Source organism: Talaromyces amestolkiae (genome assembly GCF_001896365.1).
Source record: "Talaromyces amestolkiae strain CIB chromosome Unknown scaffold7.1, whole genome shotgun sequence".
NCBI classification, from domain to species: Eukaryota; Fungi; Ascomycota; class Eurotiomycetes; order Eurotiales; family Trichocomaceae; genus Talaromyces; species Talaromyces amestolkiae.
The window spans coordinates 864,077-885,658 of NW_024468043.1; the positions used below are offsets into that span (position 1 = coordinate 864,077).

General features: G+C 46.7%; 8 protein-coding genes across 8 annotated transcripts; 4 read left to right on the forward strand and 4 right to left on the reverse strand.

Moving 5' to 3' along the window:
- Positions 1–1,880: 1,880 nt before the first annotated feature.
- BHQ10_004340 (uncharacterized protein) lies at positions 1,881–3,013 on the forward strand (the record flags this gene model as incomplete). Its single annotated transcript, XM_040876696.1, has 2 exons — positions 1,881–2,117; positions 2,186–3,013. The coding sequence occupies 2 exons, from the start codon at positions 1,881–1,883 to the stop codon at positions 3,011–3,013; spliced, it is 1,065 nt and encodes a 354-aa protein (XP_040732844.1).
- Positions 3,014–4,410: 1,397 nt separating this feature from the next.
- Positions 4,411–5,535, reverse strand: BHQ10_004341 (uncharacterized protein; the record flags this gene model as incomplete). Its single annotated transcript, XM_040876697.1, has 1 exon — positions 4,411–5,535. One exon carries the CDS (start codon positions 5,533–5,535, stop codon positions 4,411–4,413), a length of 1,125 nt encoding a protein of 374 aa, XP_040732845.1.
- A 2,354-nt stretch (positions 5,536–7,889) lies between these two features.
- BHQ10_004342 (uncharacterized protein) lies at positions 7,890–9,638 on the reverse strand (the record flags this gene model as incomplete). Its single annotated transcript, XM_040876698.1, has 1 exon — positions 7,890–9,638. One exon carries the CDS (start codon positions 9,636–9,638, stop codon positions 7,890–7,892), a length of 1,749 nt encoding a protein of 582 aa, XP_040732846.1.
- An 822-nt stretch (positions 9,639–10,460) lies between these two features.
- BHQ10_004343 (uncharacterized protein) lies at positions 10,461–12,461 on the reverse strand (the record flags this gene model as incomplete). Its single annotated transcript, XM_040876699.1, has 1 exon — positions 10,461–12,461. The coding sequence occupies one exon, from the start codon at positions 12,459–12,461 to the stop codon at positions 10,461–10,463; it is 2,001 nt and encodes a 666-aa protein (XP_040732847.1).
- Positions 12,462–13,744: 1,283 nt separating this feature from the next.
- Positions 13,745–15,886, forward strand: BHQ10_004344 (uncharacterized protein; the record flags this gene model as incomplete). The annotated part of the gene is made up of 5 exons (XM_040876700.1): positions 13,745–13,934; positions 13,981–14,694; positions 14,750–15,159; positions 15,234–15,286; positions 15,349–15,886. The coding sequence occupies 5 exons, from the start codon at positions 13,745–13,747 to the stop codon at positions 15,884–15,886; spliced, it is 1,905 nt and encodes a 634-aa protein (XP_040732848.1).
- Positions 15,887–16,959: 1,073 nt separating this feature from the next.
- BHQ10_004345 (uncharacterized protein) lies at positions 16,960–17,760 on the forward strand (the record flags this gene model as incomplete). Its single annotated transcript, XM_040876701.1, has 1 exon — positions 16,960–17,760. The coding sequence occupies one exon, from the start codon at positions 16,960–16,962 to the stop codon at positions 17,758–17,760; it is 801 nt and encodes a 266-aa protein (XP_040732849.1).
- A 415-nt stretch (positions 17,761–18,175) lies between these two features.
- On the forward strand, positions 18,176–19,283 carry BHQ10_004346 (uncharacterized protein; the record flags this gene model as incomplete). The annotated part of the gene is made up of 3 exons (XM_040876702.1): positions 18,176–18,497; positions 18,552–18,945; positions 19,001–19,283. 3 exons carry the CDS (start codon positions 18,176–18,178, stop codon positions 19,281–19,283), a joined length of 999 nt encoding a protein of 332 aa, XP_040732850.1.
- Positions 19,284–19,351: 68 nt separating this feature from the next.
- BHQ10_004347 (uncharacterized protein) lies at positions 19,352–21,070 on the reverse strand (the record flags this gene model as incomplete). The annotated part of the gene is made up of 1 exon (XM_040876703.1): positions 19,352–21,070. One exon carries the CDS (start codon positions 21,068–21,070, stop codon positions 19,352–19,354), a length of 1,719 nt encoding a protein of 572 aa, XP_040732851.1.
- Between the last annotated feature and the right edge of the window lie 512 nt (positions 21,071–21,582).

The window sequence follows — 21,582 nt, forward strand, 5'->3', positions numbered from 1 at the left end:
AACACCACGAAGGTGGCAATAGCAATCAAACAGATATGTAGCTTTAAAGATTACAAACTGCGGACAAGAAGAGCAGAAATCAGCTAAAGAAAAGGCGGAAATATCTCGGCATATATCACAACCACGGTCCTCCCACGAAGGTCGAGCTTACATCAGGCTCATAACTGATAGTTTACAATTAGAGGTCCCAATGGAGAACACATATATCTAGTCTTTAAGCCATTAAGAGAGCCCCTCTGGCTTTTAAGAAAACATCTTAGAAATATCAGCGTGCCCTCAATGGTGCTAAAAGCCTTTTTAAAGCAATTGCTTCAAGGTTTAGATTTCCTTCATTCCAAATATCATATTATACACACAGGCTAGTACCTCTTCATCCAAGTATATTCTTTACTAAAAGCCATGAAAGACCTTAAATCTGATAACTTCCTCATCGGGTTTGAAGATGGTTCTGTTCTCGAAGATTACATTCAACGACAGCAGAACCATACGGCTGATTGCATACTTAGCAACGACCACCCAATATATCGATCCGAACCCGATTTCGGACACTTAAGAAAGGGAGTTAGTCTTATCAAGATTAGCAACTTTAATACAGCTGTCTTTGGCAATGTCCCAACAACGCATAATTACAATATTCAGCCCATGCCTTTCTGTGCACCAGAGGTTCTTCTAGAAGCTCCTTGGACGTACAGTGTGGATATATGGAACTTAGATACCATAATAAGAAACCTTCAAGCATACGCTATATACAAACCATAGTACTCAATTACTTCCTAGTTATAGGAGCTTCTTGCCGAGACTACTCTCTTTAACGGAATAGATCGCAGAAGTAATAATTACAGTCGAGCAGCACATTTAGCTCAGATAATACGGCTTCTTGATCCACCACCTCGACAGTTATTGAATAGAGCCAACAAGAGTATATACTCTGAACTCTTTTCTAATCATAGTATGATTTTCAGCAACAATAGTGCTAAGATTCTAATGTTTTCCATTTATTAGGCGAATTCAGGCATCAGCATTTACTTCCTTCGAAAGATTTTACTTTCTCCAATTTAACACCTTTTCTACAAGGAGAGGATAAGCAGCTCTTTCTCCAATTCGTCAGGAAGATGCTTCAGTGGGAGCCCGAGCAGCGACCTAGTGCGGCGGAGTTTTACAACGACCCGTGGTTAGATATTAAAACATAGGATGATACTCGTTTGCAAATATGGTGGAACTAATGTTTCTAAAAAATGGCCAAACTCATCGGGTTCAAGCCTACTACTCATATTGCTATTGGGTGACAACTTAAAAAGCCCGCGGGATAATTTTTGCTTACATCTACAGTCCTCTGTCATCAAGTTGGTGTAATGGTTGGCTTACCCGTCAGTAGATAGTGATGCAGTAACGTAGTATTCAGAGACACCCTGGACAATATAAATGTGACACAACTGGCGCAAATGCTATTCGAGACATGTTTGCATTCATGCTGATTCGCCCATGACTCATGGCTAATACACTCCAAACAATACAAACATAACACCAGTAGTGCAAAATACAAATCGAGACATGTTTGCACTCATGCTGATTCGCCCATGACTCGTGGCTGATACTCACCAAACAATACAAACATAACACGACTGGAAATGCAAATGCAAATGCAAATGCGACAAAATGCAGGCACCAATCACACACGGAATTCGAATGTGGGCATTCCTGAGCAAAGGATCAAAATGATGCAAATCGAAAAGATCGAATATGTCTGCCCAGATGTGTTATAAAATGCGCCTTTGGCTCCTGCCAAATACTTGCTGGCCTCCTTTCAATACAGCCTAAAAAGTTATAATTCCTCAACGTTGATAGATCACCCTCAGTTCTAGCTGTATTTTTCCTACACAATGTCTCAATATTTTATAGATTCACCTACTAATGTAGGTGTATCTAACCGTTCAAATGCCTTGGCTACCAAGGTATTACCAGGCGCAGATTTTGGGGGGAAATTCACCAATTTCAATATTTTACCGACCGTATACAAGGTGGTTGATGGCCATGAAATTCGAGCCAATCTGATATTTCCAAGGTCTATACCGACAGGCAAAGCACCAGTCGTCGTTCACTTCCATGGTGGTGGACTTGTAAGTTTGCTTCCATTGCAGCATAACTTCATACATATCCATACTAACGTGAGCTGTTTATTCACAAGATAACAGGAGATTCTCTTTATGAAGCCTGGTTTCCTCTATGGCTACTGGATTTAGCAGAAGCACATGGTGCTGTCATCATCTCGGCAAATTACCGTTTTCTTCCTGAAGTAACTGGGCTCGAGATATTGGACGATATTGACGACTTCTGGACTTGGATACACTCAGAAAGTCTTACAAACCTATTGCTACTAGTGCAAGAAGATTTCCCAATCAAGCTTGATTTGGATCGGATTCTTACTGCGGGAGAGTCGGCCGGTGGCTTGCTGAGCATTTACCTCACTCTATCTCAACCAGATAAAATCCGTGCCGGGACTGCGGCTTATCCAGCTCTCGGTTACGATGATCCGCTTCTATTGCCTGCAGGTAAAAGCTCACTCTTGCCAGATTTGCCGAAATCATTTATCGAGGAATATCTCGCCAATCGGAAGCCAGGATACGTAGTGTCTTCTGATCCGACACTTCAGCGTATCAAACTGACAAGTGCAATTTCTGGAAACAAAAGAACCATGGAGTTTTATACGCGGGACTCGGAGAATTCCCCACATCGCGACCGTTTGTATCAGCTCTCTAGGCTTGACAAGCCAGATGCAAAGTTACCTCGAGGCGGTTTGGTTATTCTTCATGGTCTTGAGGACGACGTTGTGTTGGTAGAGGCCAGTGAGCGATTTGTTAATAAAGCGAGAGATGTGCTAAAAGGCAAGCAGGGTGGTGATAAGGTGGTTTTAGCTACGCAACCTGGTGTTCATGGATTTGATACAGATGTTCATTTGAAGGAACCGTGGTTGAGCGAGGCGCTCAAGACTGCCATAGGCACCTGGTTAGAGTGATGATTTACTCTTGAAAGTAGCTAAAGATATTTCTTGGATGGTGATGTACCAACACCCCTGGTTCCAGTATGTCGGAAGGTATTTTTGGCCTTGGTATGCCTTTCATGTACGTATAATAGAGACACCACCTTGATACAAGCTCCGGTAGACTTATTCGAATTTGAGATTGCAAGTTGCACAACGCTATTATCACTTTCGGACGGTGTACACAGGAATTTGCCTAACGTAATATATTAATAATGAGCTTGCTACCATCCGGTAGAAATAAGTTCGCTTCCGATTCCGATGCGCTCTGCTGAATAAGCCCTTCTGCTGAATCTAGAATGCAAAATGTGATTGTAAGGATGAAACACACGGGCTAACGGAATGCTTCTACTCTAAATGAACGACTCCTGTCTCCAAGTATTCGAAATCTGCCCAAGACGACATGCTTGAAGTATTCTTCGCAACGCTCCGGTAGATTTTTACAGCAGCGGCCATGCATTGATTAGACAGTGTACTAGATGAACTGTAAGAACGCTATTAGGATGGAGAGTAGGTGATTTAAATATGAAACTAAAAAAGTCTCTTCGCGGACTTCTTCTAAGCCTAATTCTTTCCTATGCTTCCATTGAAATCCCGCAGTGATTTGGATTTTGCCGGATCCGCAATACGGAACCGTTTAAATACCTCGAATACATGTTAGGTTATTTTAGGATCATGGTATTGATACTGAATATCTTATAGTTTCTTTTATAGAATTTGAGATGTAAATAACAAGAGGTTATATGGGGGTCATATTTAGCGCCTCTAGTCATGCAGGAATCTAATCGCCACTACACAAAGACAAAGCCGTAATTTTCTGGAAGCAGTAGTGGTGGCACCAGACAGTTAGGAAAAGACAAGGCCTGCCAATCAACATCAAGACAAGAAAGAAACTTATAAGCAGCTGTATTTAGGCCGGAGACATTTCCCAAAAGACCGTGTGCAAGTTGAATGCTGCCCTTGGCTCTGCTAACTTCAATAAAGATTTTCTGCTCATTATTAGCATGGTGACCTATCTACTGGAAAATTATTCAACTATACCTGTTTCCGTTCCTGTAAAGCTGCACTTGCATTATAATTTGACGCGCCGCAAGAATTGGAGTGATCCCCGGCCTTTGAAACCGCACTCACTGCTTGATTCTCAAACTCGCGACATAAATGTAGTAAAGGTCCAACGTCGAGGACTTTGTCACGCTCAATTTGGGATAAAAATGTAACCACATGACTGATACAACGAGTATATGAAAACTTCAATGCGTCGGCAGGATTCTCAAATATGAGTGTAAGTAGCGTGATGCAAGCAGATATAGGATAATGAATAATATGCCTTATGAACGGTCAGACGGGTCATATTTCTAATGATTGAAGCATAGTTACCAAAGACGTCCTGGTTGCTGAGGAGGCAAATAATGCAACATTTTAATGATCTGCGAGGCAGCTGACGCTTGAATGTCTTTTGATGATATAGCCTGTGAAATCGCTCCATTTGGTTCAAGGCTTGCCGCAAAATTGTGAGTCGAAATGAGAGCTTGATAGTATACAAAATAAAGTATCAAGATAGACTCTTTCGCCGCTAGCGGTATTTTTGACCAATTGACATGATCAGGGTGAATGCTTGATGGTAATCCTTCCTTCCAGACCTTTAGGCGACGATCGAGCTCAACCACCTCTCCTAAGACCTGCGGGTAACTTTCATTGCGCGACAATCCATTGACAAGACGCATTTTGATATCAGATATTATTACGGCTAACCCGACTCGTGATCGGAAAAGCAGTGAAGGTAAATCAGTACTGGTGTCAAAACTCGAAGGGCTGACTGCAATAATGTCGGTATAGGGGAGACCGGTCACACTATCATCATATATTGAGGGTATCCCTGTCGAAGTTTCAACGTCTTTGTCAAGAACATAAGACATCCAAAAGGCTCGCATGCAACGATTCGCAGTAACCGCATCGAGATGAGAATAGTATGACTTTTGGTGCAGTCCAATTGTCAGCGACAGACGTGCAGACGCGGAAACAAGAGTGGAATTTGTACGGGTGTCGTTTGTTCCCTGTGTAAATACGGCCATAGCGAGAAGTGCCTCAACTGCCAAAACGCCATCTCCTCGGAGAACAATTGTAGGATACATGCTGAATGCGTTCTTGAAAAAAGCCCACGAAAGTTTTGCCATCTCAGATTGTGAGCATGAGGATGCGCGAGATTGAAACGCGACTGCTAAAGCAATGTTGATCATAGCCCAACGTGGAGGGTTCTTTCCGGGAGAAGGATCAGGGTCTGCGTAGTGCTCTTCGAGGAGGCTTGTCAGGATAGGCACATCAAATAGAGGGATAGTATAGTTGATCTCGTCAAAGGCAACTTCAAACATGTCTTGAGCCTGAGATTTCGGGATTAGTTGAATGAACACAGGAATGGTGTATGGGCTGTTGTCGGCGTGAGGCCTGGAGCTTTCCGCCGTCCATCGCTCGAGATGTGCGGCAAAAGACTTCTCATTCATAGGTAGCGCCGCTCTATGATGGTTCCCACCTGTTTCACTTGAACTCGTAGAGCACGGACTTATACCTGGGTCTCCAGGTCTATGCTTCGCTGCAGCATACCTGGCAGGCAGACGGCCCACTATTTCCATTGAAGGGTCTTTCGGCTTTGAAGGCTGCTCTGTTGATGGTGAACAGCGGAGATCGCTCAAAACTATGTCTGACCCATCTTAGCATGGACAGCATCCTTGAATTGCATTTAATCCTGGGTGTGTCTTCAAATCTTCCGAAAGCGACGGTAGATTTACAAGACATTGGATATTGTCCTCTAGTTCAGCCACCTTTGCCTCGAGTGTCTGTAAATATGCTTGCCTAATACATAATTAGCATGGTAGAGTGTGACACCATTTACAGTCAACGTACGTTTTCCCTCGACCTCTTCGTCTCACCTCCTTGTAGGCACACTCTAAAGAGCGCTCAGCACACGTAGAGCACTTTGGTGACTTGCCGTCACATTTTTTCTTTCCCCGTCGGCATTGCAAACATGCCTATCGCAAGCTCGTAAGAAAAGTCAAGAACTGCCCCGTGACCTGTCGGTATCGGGGAGGAGAAAGGATGAGGGTGAGATTGACAGGTGCTTACGTTCGTAGTCTTTCTGGTATAACGATCTCTGGAAGGCATGTTGTTTCCGCTCAAAGAAGTTGTTCATTTCCGAAGGTTGGATCTGACAAGTAGCTACCTTGCAACCGTGTCCGTGTATATATCAAGACATTCTGCTAAATACGAGGTGGCTGCTTTCTAGACGTGGGGGGCAAGTTCCGTCGGAAGCAAATTGCATCCGGCTGGCAAATTGCACCCGGCTGACAAATTTCTTGATTAGGTAACTAACTACCTGACCTACCCCGATTATTATTCATCATCATTATATGTGATAATTACCAGTTACCAGACGTCGAGGGGTGAATTCTTACACTGGTTATAGAATGTTTAAAAGGCAGGTTCTGCCCATTGTAATGTCTACTCTGGTACGCCGCACCTTTCTCTTATTTGATTTCAGCAAGGCGCAATCCGACCTACAGGTATTCTGAAGTGTTTGGACAATGGGATCACACATCCTCATCATTGGGGCTACAGGTGAGAAATTTTCTCAAAAAAAATGAATCAATCCATTAGTATCGTCATACTCAATACGTTTTAGGTGCATCGGGCTTGGAATTCTGCAATGCTGCATTGACTCAGGGGCATACTTTAACCATTTACGCCCGCAATCCAGATAAAATTCCAAGCAATATTACCGATAGAAGTGGTGTCTTTGTTTGGAAGGGAACTTTAGATGACGTATCTAACTTCCGTCGTGCTGCAGCATCAGGCCCAACAGTGTTTGTCTCGTTTGCTGGCCCGGTAGGAAAATTAAAAGGAACGGTACGTCAAGATACTTGCTGATTCTATCTTATTCACGAGAAGAAAGTATGAAAATTGACGTGTTGTAGCCTGTCACCGATGCCTTAAAAGAAATTTTCCCGGTTTTGGTCAACAACAAGTACAGGAGAGCAATGATTCTTGGTACGCCTGCATTTCAGTCGGAAGAGGACAGAGGCGGCCTTAAGTGGAAAGCGTCAATTGTGCTAGTCAAAATTATAGGGGGATCGGCTTACGACGAGTTCAAAGGACTCGGCACATATGTGACATCTCAGGACGTGACTCAACTCAAGTGGACCGTGTTCCGAGTCCCTTTTCTGACTAATGGGCCTGATTTGCCGGTAGTAGCTACGTATACTGGGTCAGGTAAAGATGGAATTTCCTTATCTAGGAAGAGCTTGGCAACATGGGTCTTGAAGGAAATGGGTGAAGACTCTGAGTGGGTTGGAAAAGCGCCTGTATTGTCAAATTGACTAACATATCATCTTGTTCAACGTCTTGTACTGCCGGGAAGTCAACATGGACAAGGCTAATGTGAAATACAACAAACGTTCTGGGCAGAACGACGATCGAGACCTTAACCTGATTTTCATTTTCTAAATTTATGTGCTTCAAGAGTTCTACGCACTACTCGGAGCCTCAATCCATGCCTGAAATCATTAGCTGCGCGACCGCTATCGTACACACCTAATCATTCCCCTTAACTCCTGATATAGCGAAGGTAGAACACACACACTGCCATGTTTAAATCCGAATATTAAATTACAATAGCAAGATTGGGGCCAGGTCAAAAGAGAGTATAAGACAAAGAGGACATACTAAATCAGTAAGTAGGTGTGCATGTAATAGATTGGAAAAAAGTGTATGGAGTAGTAACAGATGAGCTGATCGAAAATCATGTCACTGGCCCTTGAAGAGAAGATGGAAAGAGACAATAGTCAATTCAGCTCTCGATGCTTTACCGAAAAAACCTTCCAAAATAGCCTCCAGAAGTTCTCTTATCGCCTTTTGATGCCTCCTCGACATAAGGATCATTTTGACTCAAATCGATATCCTCATATTGACTTTCCCTATTTATTGAGTTCGCTAGAATGGAATGGCGTGCGGAAAAATAATCATTCTGGATCTGCCCTTCCGCATTTTGATTCACGGCAGAGTGCTGTATGGAGAAATAATCATCGTGCCCTATTCCCTCCTCTGTCTTCGGACTCGTGGTGGAAAGATGCGCGGTATAAGGACTGCTGTATTCCTCCACTGTCGCCGCCGCCGGTCTCCCGCTCGCTTCCAGTCCTCTATTCGGTTCTGACCAGTCATCGCAAGACTCCTCCTCCACAAAGCTGTGGTCTCCAAAATGGCGCCGAGCCTGTTCCTTGCGGCGGCAATACTCTTCTCTTTGCAAATTAAAGTTGTTATTGCCTTCAATCTTGGCATGTATTTCACCGAAACTGGTAAGTATACTATCACGACGAGAGTAAATCGAGGGGGAGATAGTGTCTAATCTGTTGATAGAGTCGGGAACAGAGTCCTGCGTATGCCGTGGTTGCAGGGGCGTCATGATGGGCTTCATATGATCCGGCATCGACATCGTCGATAAGGGGCGAATAGTAATATAACTACTATACCCATCAAAATATCCCTCCCGCTTATCGCTCGGAGTCGCCGCAGCAGAAGAAACATACCCAATCCCCAAATCCACCGCCGAATCAAACCCGTTTCTACCACCGCTACGTCTCTTCTCATCATCCATCATCTCCCTCAGCTCTTCCGGGTCAGGCGGCACATGGCCTCTTGGCCAACTTGTCTCCGGGTCAATATCGGGTGGAGGATCCATACTGGTTAGTTTGTTGCTACCACCACCGACTCCGCAAGGCTTATGGTTCAAGTTCGTCACGCTCATGACTTCGCTAATCTTGCGGATTGAGAATGGACGGCTGTTGACTTGGCCGATTTCCGTGACGGGGCCGGGCTTGCGTAGCTGGCCGTGCTGGCGACGACGCCGTTTTACAAGGTATACCGCCGTGAATAGACCTGCTGCGGCGATTATGGCCGTTCCGGAGGCTAGGCCGGCGGCGTAAGTAGGGAAATTATGTATGGAAGATGCTGAAGCCAATATTGAAGTAGCACTAGGGGTTGATACAGCTGTTGGTGATGATTTCCCGCGAGTAGTAGAAGTCGAAATACCGGATGGAGCACCGGGAATCGATACCAAGGCAGTTTTTGTCCCGACGAGGCCTGATACCTGTCCTTCTCTAGAATCAGTGGTGGTAGCTGTCCTTGCTGCTGTTGCGGCTGCTGTAGGAGTAGGGATGGTAGTACCGGGGATTTGAGCCATAGCTTGTCCTCCGCCACTCCCTGTCAGCTGTGAGCTATCCAACCCTGACGCTGTTACGGATGCTGCCAACGCTGTGTTAGTCACCCCATCCGTAGCTTGATATGTGGGCGCATTTCCATCTGGAGCCGATGCCGGCGCTGCTGTTGCAGCGGGAGGTGGTAGAACGGTCTCGGTGACTTCGACAAAGGTGCTCATCAAAACCACATCAGCGAGGACGCCGATTCCAAGTGGTGATCTTGATGATAGCACTATATTAGAGGGGATATATCTTCTTGACGGCAGATAGTCAATACCAACAAGAAACAGAAGGAACAGGATTCGGAAGGATAGCAATTTCCTCGTCGCCCTTGTTGGCGTTATCTTTGATGAGGCCATGATATGAAAGCTGATGCTGAATATGAATCCAAGAGCAATAATTCCTTGAAGAAATAGAGATCTGCAAGACAAGAGAAACAAAGTAGAGGTCAATATCTTGAGATATAATCTGTCATTCATCTTCTTCTTTTTCCTCTTGTTTTTGATTTTGTCCATGTTTCGCTTCTCGAAACCTGTGAAACTCACCACGGCTATGATCAATGTCAGAACATTCGTGGAACATAGAATAAGAAGTGAAATGAAGGAAAGATATAGTCACAGTAGAGTCATCGAGTTACCATGTCACCGTTGGGGGAATGGCTCTGTCATACAATTCTCCAAGGATCGCACAATTGATTTTGACCCTATCAACCATTAACATAGGAGTATCGAGTGAGAGACAAATTTATGAAAGAAATTGTATCGAAGACTTTGCGTAAATATCTAGGTAAATACTAAGTGCTAGAATGAAAAGTTCGGTTATTAAAACAGCCAGAACAGCGAAAAATAGGCCGTACCAGAGAACGGTTTTAAGAAAGAATGAAGTAACAAATTTAGATAAGAAAATCATGGATATGAGTCAATTTTATAGAATACAAGGTGACAAGATGTTGGAGTTAGAATGGGATGTATCAAGTAGCTGAAGAATATTGGACGAACAACACAGATCATAGTCAGGAAACGTGTTGTGTCAAACTTACATCCGAATGACTGTACCTTACGGCATCAGATGAACAGCCACCCGACTGGGTTCAGGAAGTGGCTTAGAAGTTGAATGACAGAATAGTCGATCATCGTGTTCGAGGTATCGCAACTAAATAGCACTAATATACAGGATGAGTATTATTTTTGCTTGCTAGATCCTTCAAACTTGTTGTCGTCCGACTCCCTGTCGTCCTGCTGCCGATACTCATCACTCAACTTCCTCAACTCTTTTTCAAGTTTATTGGCCAATGCCTCCAGTAACCACTCCGCCTCCGACTTGTCACCTAACAGCGGACTTCGGTGACTGATCCAGCTCCATTTCGTCTCTTCCTTTCCCTCATTTTGACTGTTGCCGTCGTTGAGGCGCTTCATGTCCTCCACTGAACTGTCTTCATCTAGCAATTTCAAAAAGTAAACCCATTCGTCATAGTCAAATTCCTTAGCGGGGCTGGCATTGACCCATTTGAACATTTCACGTAATTCGCGCATCAGTAGGTACTGATGGTGATGGATGTTCTCAGCAACCACGTCGCCCCGTCGGTGTGCAGCATGCTCTTCTTTGAGTTGTTCTTCTTCAAGTGCTGATTCAGCGCGTTCCATGGCCTGGGTGGCATCCTTATTAGGATTCTTGCTGGCTGACTTTCTCTTGAAGTCGGGCTTCTTCGCGGTAAAGGGCCATATTTCGGCGCTGAAGAATTGTCTGAATCGTTCGCGGTATCCCATGTCGCTAGGAAGAACCGTCAATTCACCGATGAAGTTTGCAAAATCTTTAAACTGGCGGATGAAAGTGTCTCCCAGGTTTGAAATAAACACCGTCATTGCTGGAACAGCAAGGAGAGACCAGAAGACAAAGAAGGCTCGGCCCCAGTTCGATATATTGTATATATCGCCATAGCCGATGGTGAGCAGACTGGTGTATGTGTAATACAATGCTTCAAAGTATGACCACTGCTGCGTCGCTTCGGCATGTTGAAATATCAACGCTCCGATGAACCACAAAGTTCCCACAGCACTTCCAGAAATCAGCAGGGAAAGCCATCGATGCTCCATATGAGACAAATGTCTGACTTTACGCATTGCAAAAAATTCACGTTTTGCAAGTTCCCTTTTATCTTCGACATCACCGTCCATTACCGGAAAGATTTTGAAAGCTCTAGAATCACCATTCTGTCCGGTACCAGTCATTGCTTTGGTGAATGTTCTGCGCGTCTTCTCAAGCAAACGACTGCTCATTTTGTTTTTGCCTCTTTCTAGAACAAGTGATCTGATAGACCCAATAACAACACCGATGATCAAGATACCACCAAATGCGTACGGGAACAACAAGCCACGGCCTAGGTGCGTCGATGGAGATGGATACCCAATGCCGATAGTCAGAATGGTGAAGTCTGCCCACCACACGGCGTCGTTAAATCGCCAGCCTTCGATGCGTGAATAAACCGCCGCTCCTGCAAGCAGATAGACTAAAAACCCAATGTTTTGAATCATTAACGTTCTCTGACTCTGACTTAGGTGGAATTGTCGGCTATAGTGGCCCTTTATCGCTCCGTACACGGTAACTATCAGTAAACTGGCGATGGTGAAGTAGAGACCAGCAGCAATGCATGCATAGTAATAAGCTTCGGTCATCTGCATACCCTGGCTTGCGTTTACCGCTGAGTCCGTGTCATGGCCGACTATGACAACGATAATCACCAGCAGTATCGATGCAACGTACCATCCCACGATGACAATAGGAAGCGCCATGTTGAACGACATTTTCTGTGCCATGGTCAACAACAAACAAAAGTTCGCAAATAATGCCGCCGCAAGCGATACAGCGTTGATCGCAACCTCCCACCCCGGATCACCAACGGGCTGCCCACCATAGGGCGGTTCTCCATCACTAACAATCTCCCTCCACTTCTGTGCCAGGGAACAGACACTAAATGCATTGGCCATGGGACCAAAGGTGGCCGCAATCAGAGGAATCTCGGTATTGGCATACCACCATCTTGTCGGTTCCAGATATTGGGTGAGCTCTCTGTGTGGTGATGACCAGTGCACGTATTGGCCATCGTCCTTGTGGCCGTCTTGGTCACGATGCTCGACTTCGTTGGCTGTTTCGGCGATGGCAGGATCTAAGCCTGGGTCGTTCATGTTGACTGTGGTCAATCAGACGTATGAGATTATTCATGACGAGAGAAGCAAAAACCAGCTATAAAGGATGGAAGAAATAGAATGAGGCAGATGATCACTGCTCTTCTGAGGAAAGCGGCCAAAAGCTTGACCTGGGCCACGACGTCATTAGGGTTAGGGTTATAGTACCCACAACTGATCACAAAGAAACTATCTTGAGAGCTCAGAATCATTCTAGACAGTAGAGCACATCTAAGATGCTACCTACAACAGTGACCTGTCCCCTTCGTAGACTGTCGACTACGAGGCCTACTAGTACTACTATGTAAGTAGTATTTGCCAACAAGTGTACTAATTATCCCGCGAAAGATGGCAGAGTCCCCACTGGCCAGTCCAGACTCCAGAGATAATGCTTTCCATTCCTGTCATTGCACGTTAATTGGCCAACAGCCATAACACCCAAGGGGGCGAGCAAGCCACAATAGCTTCAACCTTGGACTTGATTATTCGGGAGATTTGAAACCGATTCGACGCATTGTGAAACTCCGTGGCCCAGCCGATCTTCATTTCATTATCTGTCCGGTCATGTCTACGTGTCCAGGATCCGTTTGTATAGGTTCGGATTCTCCCAGGTCTTTTGGTCGAATTGGTCAAAATAACAGACAGAAGTCTGGTAGCCGTTAATCTTGACTTGTCCCGCTTTGACACTCAGCCACCAAATTGTGAATGCGACTGTGAGATTACAGATATCTAGAGGGTGTGGCTATTGGCGGGCTGTCTGCAGTGGATCTTGCTAGCCCAGGCTAAAGACGACTAGGAAACAGTTTACCCGCAGTCTCCTCTGTTGCAACTCTCTAGCCTCAATTCAATCAACTCAAGGCTCTGGCAGTCTGCTCATCGTTTCTTGTTTCTGTCGTGTATACAGAGAGTATTAGTTGTTTTTCGATAGCTCAGAGTCTTTCCAACCTCAACCGAACCAACCTCCTCGCTCGTTGCCGTCATTCGCTCTTTGTTCTTTTGCTTCATCTTCTACCCTCGACTGAGATACTACCTCCAACTCGACTCTATTCCTCAGAATACTTTACAAATTACGGCTGTCGCAAGCTCTCACCGGCACCATTCAATGACCTGAAGATATCGAAGCTCAATCCCAGATTAAACGACCTTTTGCCGTACCATCCCAATGTCTCCCGTCTCCATGATCACCTGATTAGGCTCGCTTTCGTCTCGTCGCTTGTTTTGCGCAAGATATCTACAGTCCTCTTTGGTAGTATTGTATTTGCGACACGATAATCACCGCCGCTATGCTGCTGAAACCAGCAACACCGCTCTCCGTGTTATTGTTCATTGCTTTTGCGCTGCTTTTGCTATCCACCCTTTCCACTCCTGTCATCAAAGCCATTCCATTGGCGACATACCAGAATGTCGATTTTGGTGTATTTGGATATTGTAGGGGATCGCAATGTATACCGGCTCGCGTGGGATACGACACTGGTATGTCAACTGTAATTGCGCGGAACGAATTATGCTAATGGTATAGGAAACATCTTCGGCACGAATGAAAGCGATAATGGCGACTTTAACCTCCCCTCGAGCGCTCGAAACTCTCTCTCCGCAATTCTGGTCATCCATCCCGTCGCCGCTTTTTTGACTCTGGTCTGCTTTATCATGGCCGTGACCTCTCACCTTCACTCACCATCCCATTCGCCACGATACCTGCTCGCTCTTTTGATTCTTCTTCTACCGACGGTTTTGGTCAGCTTATTGGCATTTTTAGTCGATATTCTACTATTTGTACCGCATTTACAATGGGGAGGATGGATTGTTCTCGCTGCGACAATTATTCTCGTCGCGTGCGGAGTCGTCACCTGTGCCATGCGTCGTACATTAGTCAGTCGTAAAGCCCGCAAGAAGCTTGTCGCAGAAAACGCAGAAATGAGCGGTGAGAATTTCTACAACCGACAACGCGCCGACGCTGCAGCTGCACAACTTGCCAAGGCAGAATCTCCGCCTCCCCTTCCTCTCAATACCGACGTGAAGGCTCCATTGATCACTGGAAATTCGCATTCAGATTCAGCACCGACTTTTACCACCTATGCTTCGAGTCGCACGACCGATGAAATCCCATTGAATGGCGGAGAGGAGACTGCGTTCTACGATAATTCTTCTCGACCTGTGCGACCCGGTTATCATGGACCGCGGGACGAATATGGAAACCCAATTTCTCCTGCAGCCGCTGGTGCTATTGATGCAGGTATGATTAGGTCGAATTCTGATCGAATGCTGCAAAACCAGTATTCAGATGGCAGTCTTGGGTCTCAAAGAGGACCGCAAGGATACGGCCCTCCTGGACAATCCCAACGAGGCCGCGGTTATCCTCCTCGCGGTGGATATCGAGGAGGACCACCTGGTCCTTACGGTAGCCGTGGACGCGGACCTCCACCAAATGGCCGGGGCGGTTCAATGCGCGGTGGTATGCGACCTCCTCCTGGCGGTATTCCCCGTAATCGTGGGCCGCCACCGGGCTACCCTCCACGAGGTGGTGGGCCAGGCGGATACGATCAGTATGCAGCCGTGGGTAGACGTCCATCTGACGGTGCGCCCTACGGCCCTGGTCCTGCTCGCAGCAACTCAAACAACTATTCTCGGCCGTATGGACCTGGCCAAGCACGCAATCCGTCTGCTTCACAGCCAAACTTGCCGGGAATGGGCGATGGTGGTGCGATTGAAATGATGCCGCAATCGAGTGAGCCAAATTTGCGTGTCCGGAATGGAGATCTGGCTGAGCCACAGCGATTTTCCAACAACGAGTCTCTTCCCAGCCCAACCAGTGTATACAGCAATGAGTGAGTTTCCCTATCTAAGGTACTCTATCTAATCATAAGCGAAGACGATACTAATTGAATAGACAATATGTCCCACCACGCGCAGCATGGCAACGCGGTCCCGAACGCGGCATGAGCAACAGTCCCGCCCACGCCCGCCAACGATCAGGCGATCAATACTATGAAGACATCGAACCCCGGTTCGCAGAAGAGAACAACACCGGCGGCAAACACGTGCCCTCGGTGCTCATGGCAGGAAGACCAGCTGGTGAGCGTCACCCATCTCCACCATCTCCTCCACCACCCATCAAAATTCCCGGTGAGAACGTCGGCGATCTTGGACCTGGCTCACCGGCTATCAGCGATATAAGTCAAGGAAGTCACTTCACGTCGATATCGGAGCGACCCATAAACCCGAAATGGCAGGGCGCACCTCCACCTGTGCCCGCGGCAGCAAATAGAGGACCGCGAGTGCAGGATGTGTTGCTCGAAGGAAATCCGGATTTTGAGCTACCCGGTGCTATGACTCGAGGTGGGCGCGGTGGAGGGTCCAGATATGGCAGGGGAGCAGGGCGGATGACGCCCGTGATTGAAAATTCGGGAAGTCGTTATCCATCCTAATCACCACCACACACATAGCCCTTCTTTTCCGATTTTCCTTTCAAGTCCATATATCATCATTCATTTTTTTCTTTTTCCTATCACATCAAGGGTTACATTCTCCGAAAACACACGAATGAGGATGTAGGCGTTTTTCTTTCTGTCCGGATTGTTTGAGAAGGCGTGTATATACATATCGGCGGCGTTTTGATTTAGTCATGCTCTAGTCTCGTCACAGTATCGAGTGGATGAATAATTGATACTCGTTTGAGCCTTTCCCACCTACTTGACATATCCGCAACATCATATACGTTCGTAAATTTGCGCAATCTTCCTACTTTGAGCTATGATTGCTGGACTCTCTTTTTAGGTGTGTACTTTCACTATTTTTGGAGTACGTATGACGGTATGAGGTTGAGAGTGCCCTTCCTAATCTCGCCCTCAGCCCTGATTTTTTAGTGTCTAGGTGAGTGACAAGACGTGCATGCATATATTGCAGACAGTGTATGTATCTGGTCAATGAATACTAAGGATCCTCGGAGGACCTCCGATGTACCGATAGTAAGCACTAMCCCCGCATGCCCGCCAATCCACGATCTAAAGATCCTACATACCTTTGGAAGTGCGTAAAATATAGCCATATTATAGTCTATTCTTTTCGCCTTTATTGAGAATTATATCCAACCTCTACTGTGTAATGGATATAGTATCCGTTCTTCATAAAAGACTAAAGAGAGTACCTTCGTAGTCCATCCGAGCTTCCCGTTCCGTACTTCCGTCCGGTGGCTGACATCATACATCGTAACCACTTTGGCTTAGACACTGGCATTGGACAAGTTTTCCGTATATACAGCGTGCTGTTGGCTTATCCACAGCTTACCCTAGCCTTACTAACAAAAAAACCTGATGTGTAAGCCGGAGAATCGACCTGATTTGTGGCCTGTGTCGGGTGGGTAGTATGACGATTGCATTGTAGTCGTATGTTGGCGTATATATACCCCTCAATCGTTCGTTCGTCTCATCCACGGTTCTCGAACTCACTAAACACAAACATTTCCCATAAATTCCAAAACATATCAAACAAAACAGACAACATGCCCGTCTCCGTCCCCTCCGCAGACTCCCTCACCGACCTCTTTAGCCTCAAAGGCAAGACGGTCATCATCACCGGCGCCTCCGGCCCCCGTGGCATGGGCATCGAAGCAGCCCGCGGCTGCGCCGAGATGGGCGCCAACGTCGCCCTCACCTACAGCTCCAGGCCCGAAGGCGGCGAGAAAAATGCCCGCGAATTATCCGAAAAGTACGGCATCAAAGCCAAAGCCTACAAATGCAACATCGGCAAATGGGAGGACGTCGAGAAGCTTGTCGCTGATGTTATTAAGGAGTTTGGCCAAATCGATGGGTTCGTGGCCAATGCCGGCCGCACAGCAGACAAGGGTATATTGGATGGCTCCGTGCAGGATTGGGAGGAAGTTATCCAGACCGATTTGACGGGAACCTTCCACTGCGCCAAAGCCGTGGGACCCCATTTCAAGTCTCGCGGAAAGGGCAGTTTCGTCATCACGGCCAGTATGTCGGGACACATTGCAAACTTCCCGCAGGAACAGACAGCATACAACGTCGCAAAGGCCGGGTGCATTCACTTTGCGCGCTCGTTGGCCAACGAATGGCGCGACTTTGCGCGTGTCAACTCCATTTCTCCCGGCTATATTGATACTGGATTGTCGGACTTTGTGCCGCAGGAGACGCAGGATTTGTGGAATTCGATGATTCCGTTGGGACGAAATGGGAATGCAAAGGAACTCAAGGGGGCGTATGTGTATTTGATCAGTGATGCCAGCTCGTATACCACAGGCGCAGATATTGTGATTGATGGAGGTTACACTGTGCGATAAATCATTAGCTATATTTAATTCTAGTAATATGACAATCTTATTATGATCTTAATGATCTGTTTCGTAGATTTAGCCCTAACCCTTGATGAAGACGCACGTGCACAACCTCGGCTCAAGCCGATTTACTGTGCCTCCACCAAGCTTAATTAGCTCCTCAATTTTCGGCGAAATGTGTGAATATACTCGATCTAGTTAACTGGTTCGACGAGACTAGGCTACCCCAACAATGTTGATCTGCAGATCTATGCGCTCATTCAGCATGAACCACACCATGTGCTCCATATCAAAATACCGAGGCTCATGGCCACTCTCCAGATGTGATAAATAGGTGCCTGTGCACTTAATGTCCAGGGCTTCCCCCGGATTCTCACTCTAAAGTTCTAACATAATAAAAACTGCAATTGAGAGCAACAAAATGGACGCACTTACAACCGCCCAAAACCTCTTCCTTGAGCTCGTCCAAAAACTCCCTCCCCAAGTGCAGAGCGTCCTGCTATCATCCACAACACGCAATGTCCTGGCAGTCGTGCTTGCGCTCTCACTCCTCAGAACGTTCAATCGTGTCCTGTCGAGCTTCGTGCTCAATAATTGGACGTCTGATAAATACGACTGGTCCCGCGAAGTTGTTCTATTGACAGGCGGGKGTAGTGGAATTGGGCAGCACGTTACGCAGGGCCTCGCAAGCAAAGGCGTCAAAGTGATTGTCGCCGATATCCAGGAGCCTACTACTCCTCTCCGTGCGTCCTATTTAGTGTCTGCTGGATTGTAATGCTGAGCTAACGAGGATATAGCAAAAAACGCATTCTTCTACAAATGCGACGTCMCCTCCTCCGCCAGCGTCAAACAAGCCGGCTCCCTCATTCGCGCTGACCACGGCGATCCAACTGTGCTCATCAACAACGCCGGTGTCGGCAAAGAAGGCTCCATCCTCGACAAACCCGAAAGTGTAATCAGAGCTGTGTTCGAGGTAAACACGATATCGCACTACTGGACTGTGCGTGAATTCTTGCCAGCGATGCTGAAACGCAATCACGGACATATCATCACCATTGCGAGTGCAGGCAGCTTTTTGGGGCTGGGGGAGATGACGGATTATAGCTGTAGTAAAGCTAGTGCGCTTGCGTTCCATGAGGGGCTTACCCAGGAAATTAGGTTGTGGTATAAGGCAAAGAAAGTTCGCACCAGGTACGCTTTCTTCCGTCCCTCCTCTTCCTCTTTAGGAAAATACTAATTGAGGTAGTATCGTCCACCCTATCTGGGTTAAGACGCCCATGATCAAACCCATCACCGACTCCGGCCTGAAACTCAGACAACCAATCTTCGAGGTTGAAGACGTCTCAAATGTAATTGTCAAACACGTCCTGAGCGGGAACAGCGGACAAGTCTGCATCCCGGATCGGATCGGGGTCGCAAGCTATATTCGCGCGATGCCGAATTGGACGCAGGAGTGGATTAGAAATTTCATTTCGTTGGATTTGAAACGGGTGAGAGATTATGTTGATTCTAAGGAAGGTGGTAAATAAGCTTGATACATATTTCCATTTCATGTATGTATGTGTGTATATATTATCGGGTGGGAAGTTGATTGGGGCTAGGTACTGGAATACGTAACAGCCTCACTATAAATAGAATCAACATCAATCAAGCCCACACTTATGGCACTATCATTATCCCAAATGATATAATCACCAACCTGAAACTTTTCAACCACAAAATCCGTGATTGCAACCAACGCACCGCTGGTCGCATCATAAAAGGCCGGCAACAGACTCTCCGTTGTGTTGAGACTCGAGTCCTGGAATTCCTCAATCCATACATCCCGTATATGTATCGAGGCGAGGTTCTCAAGCGCATAGATTCGAAACAAACAACCCGATAATCCTTCAGCTCTGATATTCGAAAATGTGAGTCCGCTTGTTGTCAGGCTCGTATCGGCCGTGTTATGGTCATCTGAAAGTCCACCCGGGGCATACACATAATTATTATCAGAACCAATCAACCCCGGATTCTCTTTGGCATTTGAATAGCTTTGATGGATCACATCGATCGTATCGACGGTCACATTGTTCGTGGTTCGCGGCGTCCATCCAAACTGTATAACAGGCGCAACATTAAGTTTCCACACCACAATCCTCTGCGCAACGACATTCGAGTAGTACGTCTTGATTGTGTCGTCGTTGCTATGATAAAACACGTCCTGTACCACAGAACCAGGATACATTTCCAGCCCGTCGGTTTGCTGGTAGAACGCGCCGACTTGCTTATAATCGCTAACCAGGACGGTTATGCCGTCCAGGTTCCCGGACCAGTCCATACTATTAAACGGCTGGTTTGCGATTGTGACGCCTTGCAACACAAAGGTCTGTGTACCAGTGTTTGTGCCGCGCCACATGCGTAGACCGTCGTTGTCGGCGCTGGAGGATGTCTGATATCCATCCTCGGGATCGGCGTACCAGACATATTGCTCGCCGGACAATACTCCATGACCCGTCACTTTTACTGTGGTGGCAGTAGATTGGAATTCAACGGCACCCTTGACGTACGCTCCCGGCGCGAAATATATCCATGTCACGCTCTCGCTGAGAAGGATGTGATCCGTCCCACTGAACCAGTACACACCCGGATAGAAGATGACGGTTGATGCACTGGTTACATTCGTATCGTACACACGGCCCGGCGTCGCAATAAACGTGTTCTCGTTGTTGGTGGCTACAGGTACAATGGAAGGGTCTTCCATGGGGCTTGCGAATATGAGTAATGAATGTTGCGGCTCCGTATTCGCTACCCCTTCAACCGGAGTGTACAGATCGTCTGAGAACTCGACGGAGAAGCGCCACCCATTCTCGCTATAAGGGATAGTGATGTAGACGCTGATATCATCGGAGCTGTCATACGAAATGCCAAACCCTTGATCAAGCAAAGTCGTAGGTCTAATGACTACACTGCCATTAGCGACAGCGGCACTAGGCCGCGTCACACGCACAACCACATCCTCCGACGTCAGAAACGAGGACCACGCCTGCGTGGAGGCAGTATTTGCGGAGTACTGCACATAATCGGACATGCCATTTGCGGGCACAGACAGATAGACAAAGGAGTCGTAGAAGTAGGTTGGGTCGGTGTTTGCGCTCACTTGAACATAATATAGATCGGATTTGCGGACGGTGTCATCGGCGATTGTGCCGGTTGGGGTTTGAGAGTTGGAAGAGTGCCACCAGGTTAGGAGGGAGGTGGTGTTGGATGTTAGGACTGCTTGGACGTGGACATGCAAGAGAAAGGTGATGATGAGGAAAAGAATGGAAGGGAACATGATGAATTTATGGTCCACGGAACTGACTAGAAATAATGAATGATTGAAGGATGAACAAAGATAATACTGAACGAAAGACAGACACGCCGACAGGATTGATAACCCGATCAATTTTAGACTCAAGACATGTACTCAACTGAATTCATTGACATCACGGAATCATACCTGTTTCAACAACCCAGAGCCTAAAGAAACATCAAAAATCCCCTTCTTCTTCTGAAGAAACCCGCGACCTCAACTACCGGCCTGGGTTACATCCTTTTGTGGGGTAAATAAGCTTAAAAACATCCATGTGATGTCCATCTCCCCGGCTCTGGCCAATCACCTCGCAAGCTGGCCGTAGCTAAAAAATGTGCACCGAGACGGCGAGACTCGAGGTTTAAATGACAGGGGGCGGAGAAATAGCCGGTCGTTTTAGTTCATCCTGTTCGTTCGTTTTGAATATGGGGGGCGACGGATCCTGGACAGAATTGGGTTTAGGGCTAAATGGTTAGGATATTTGTTTCGTGCGC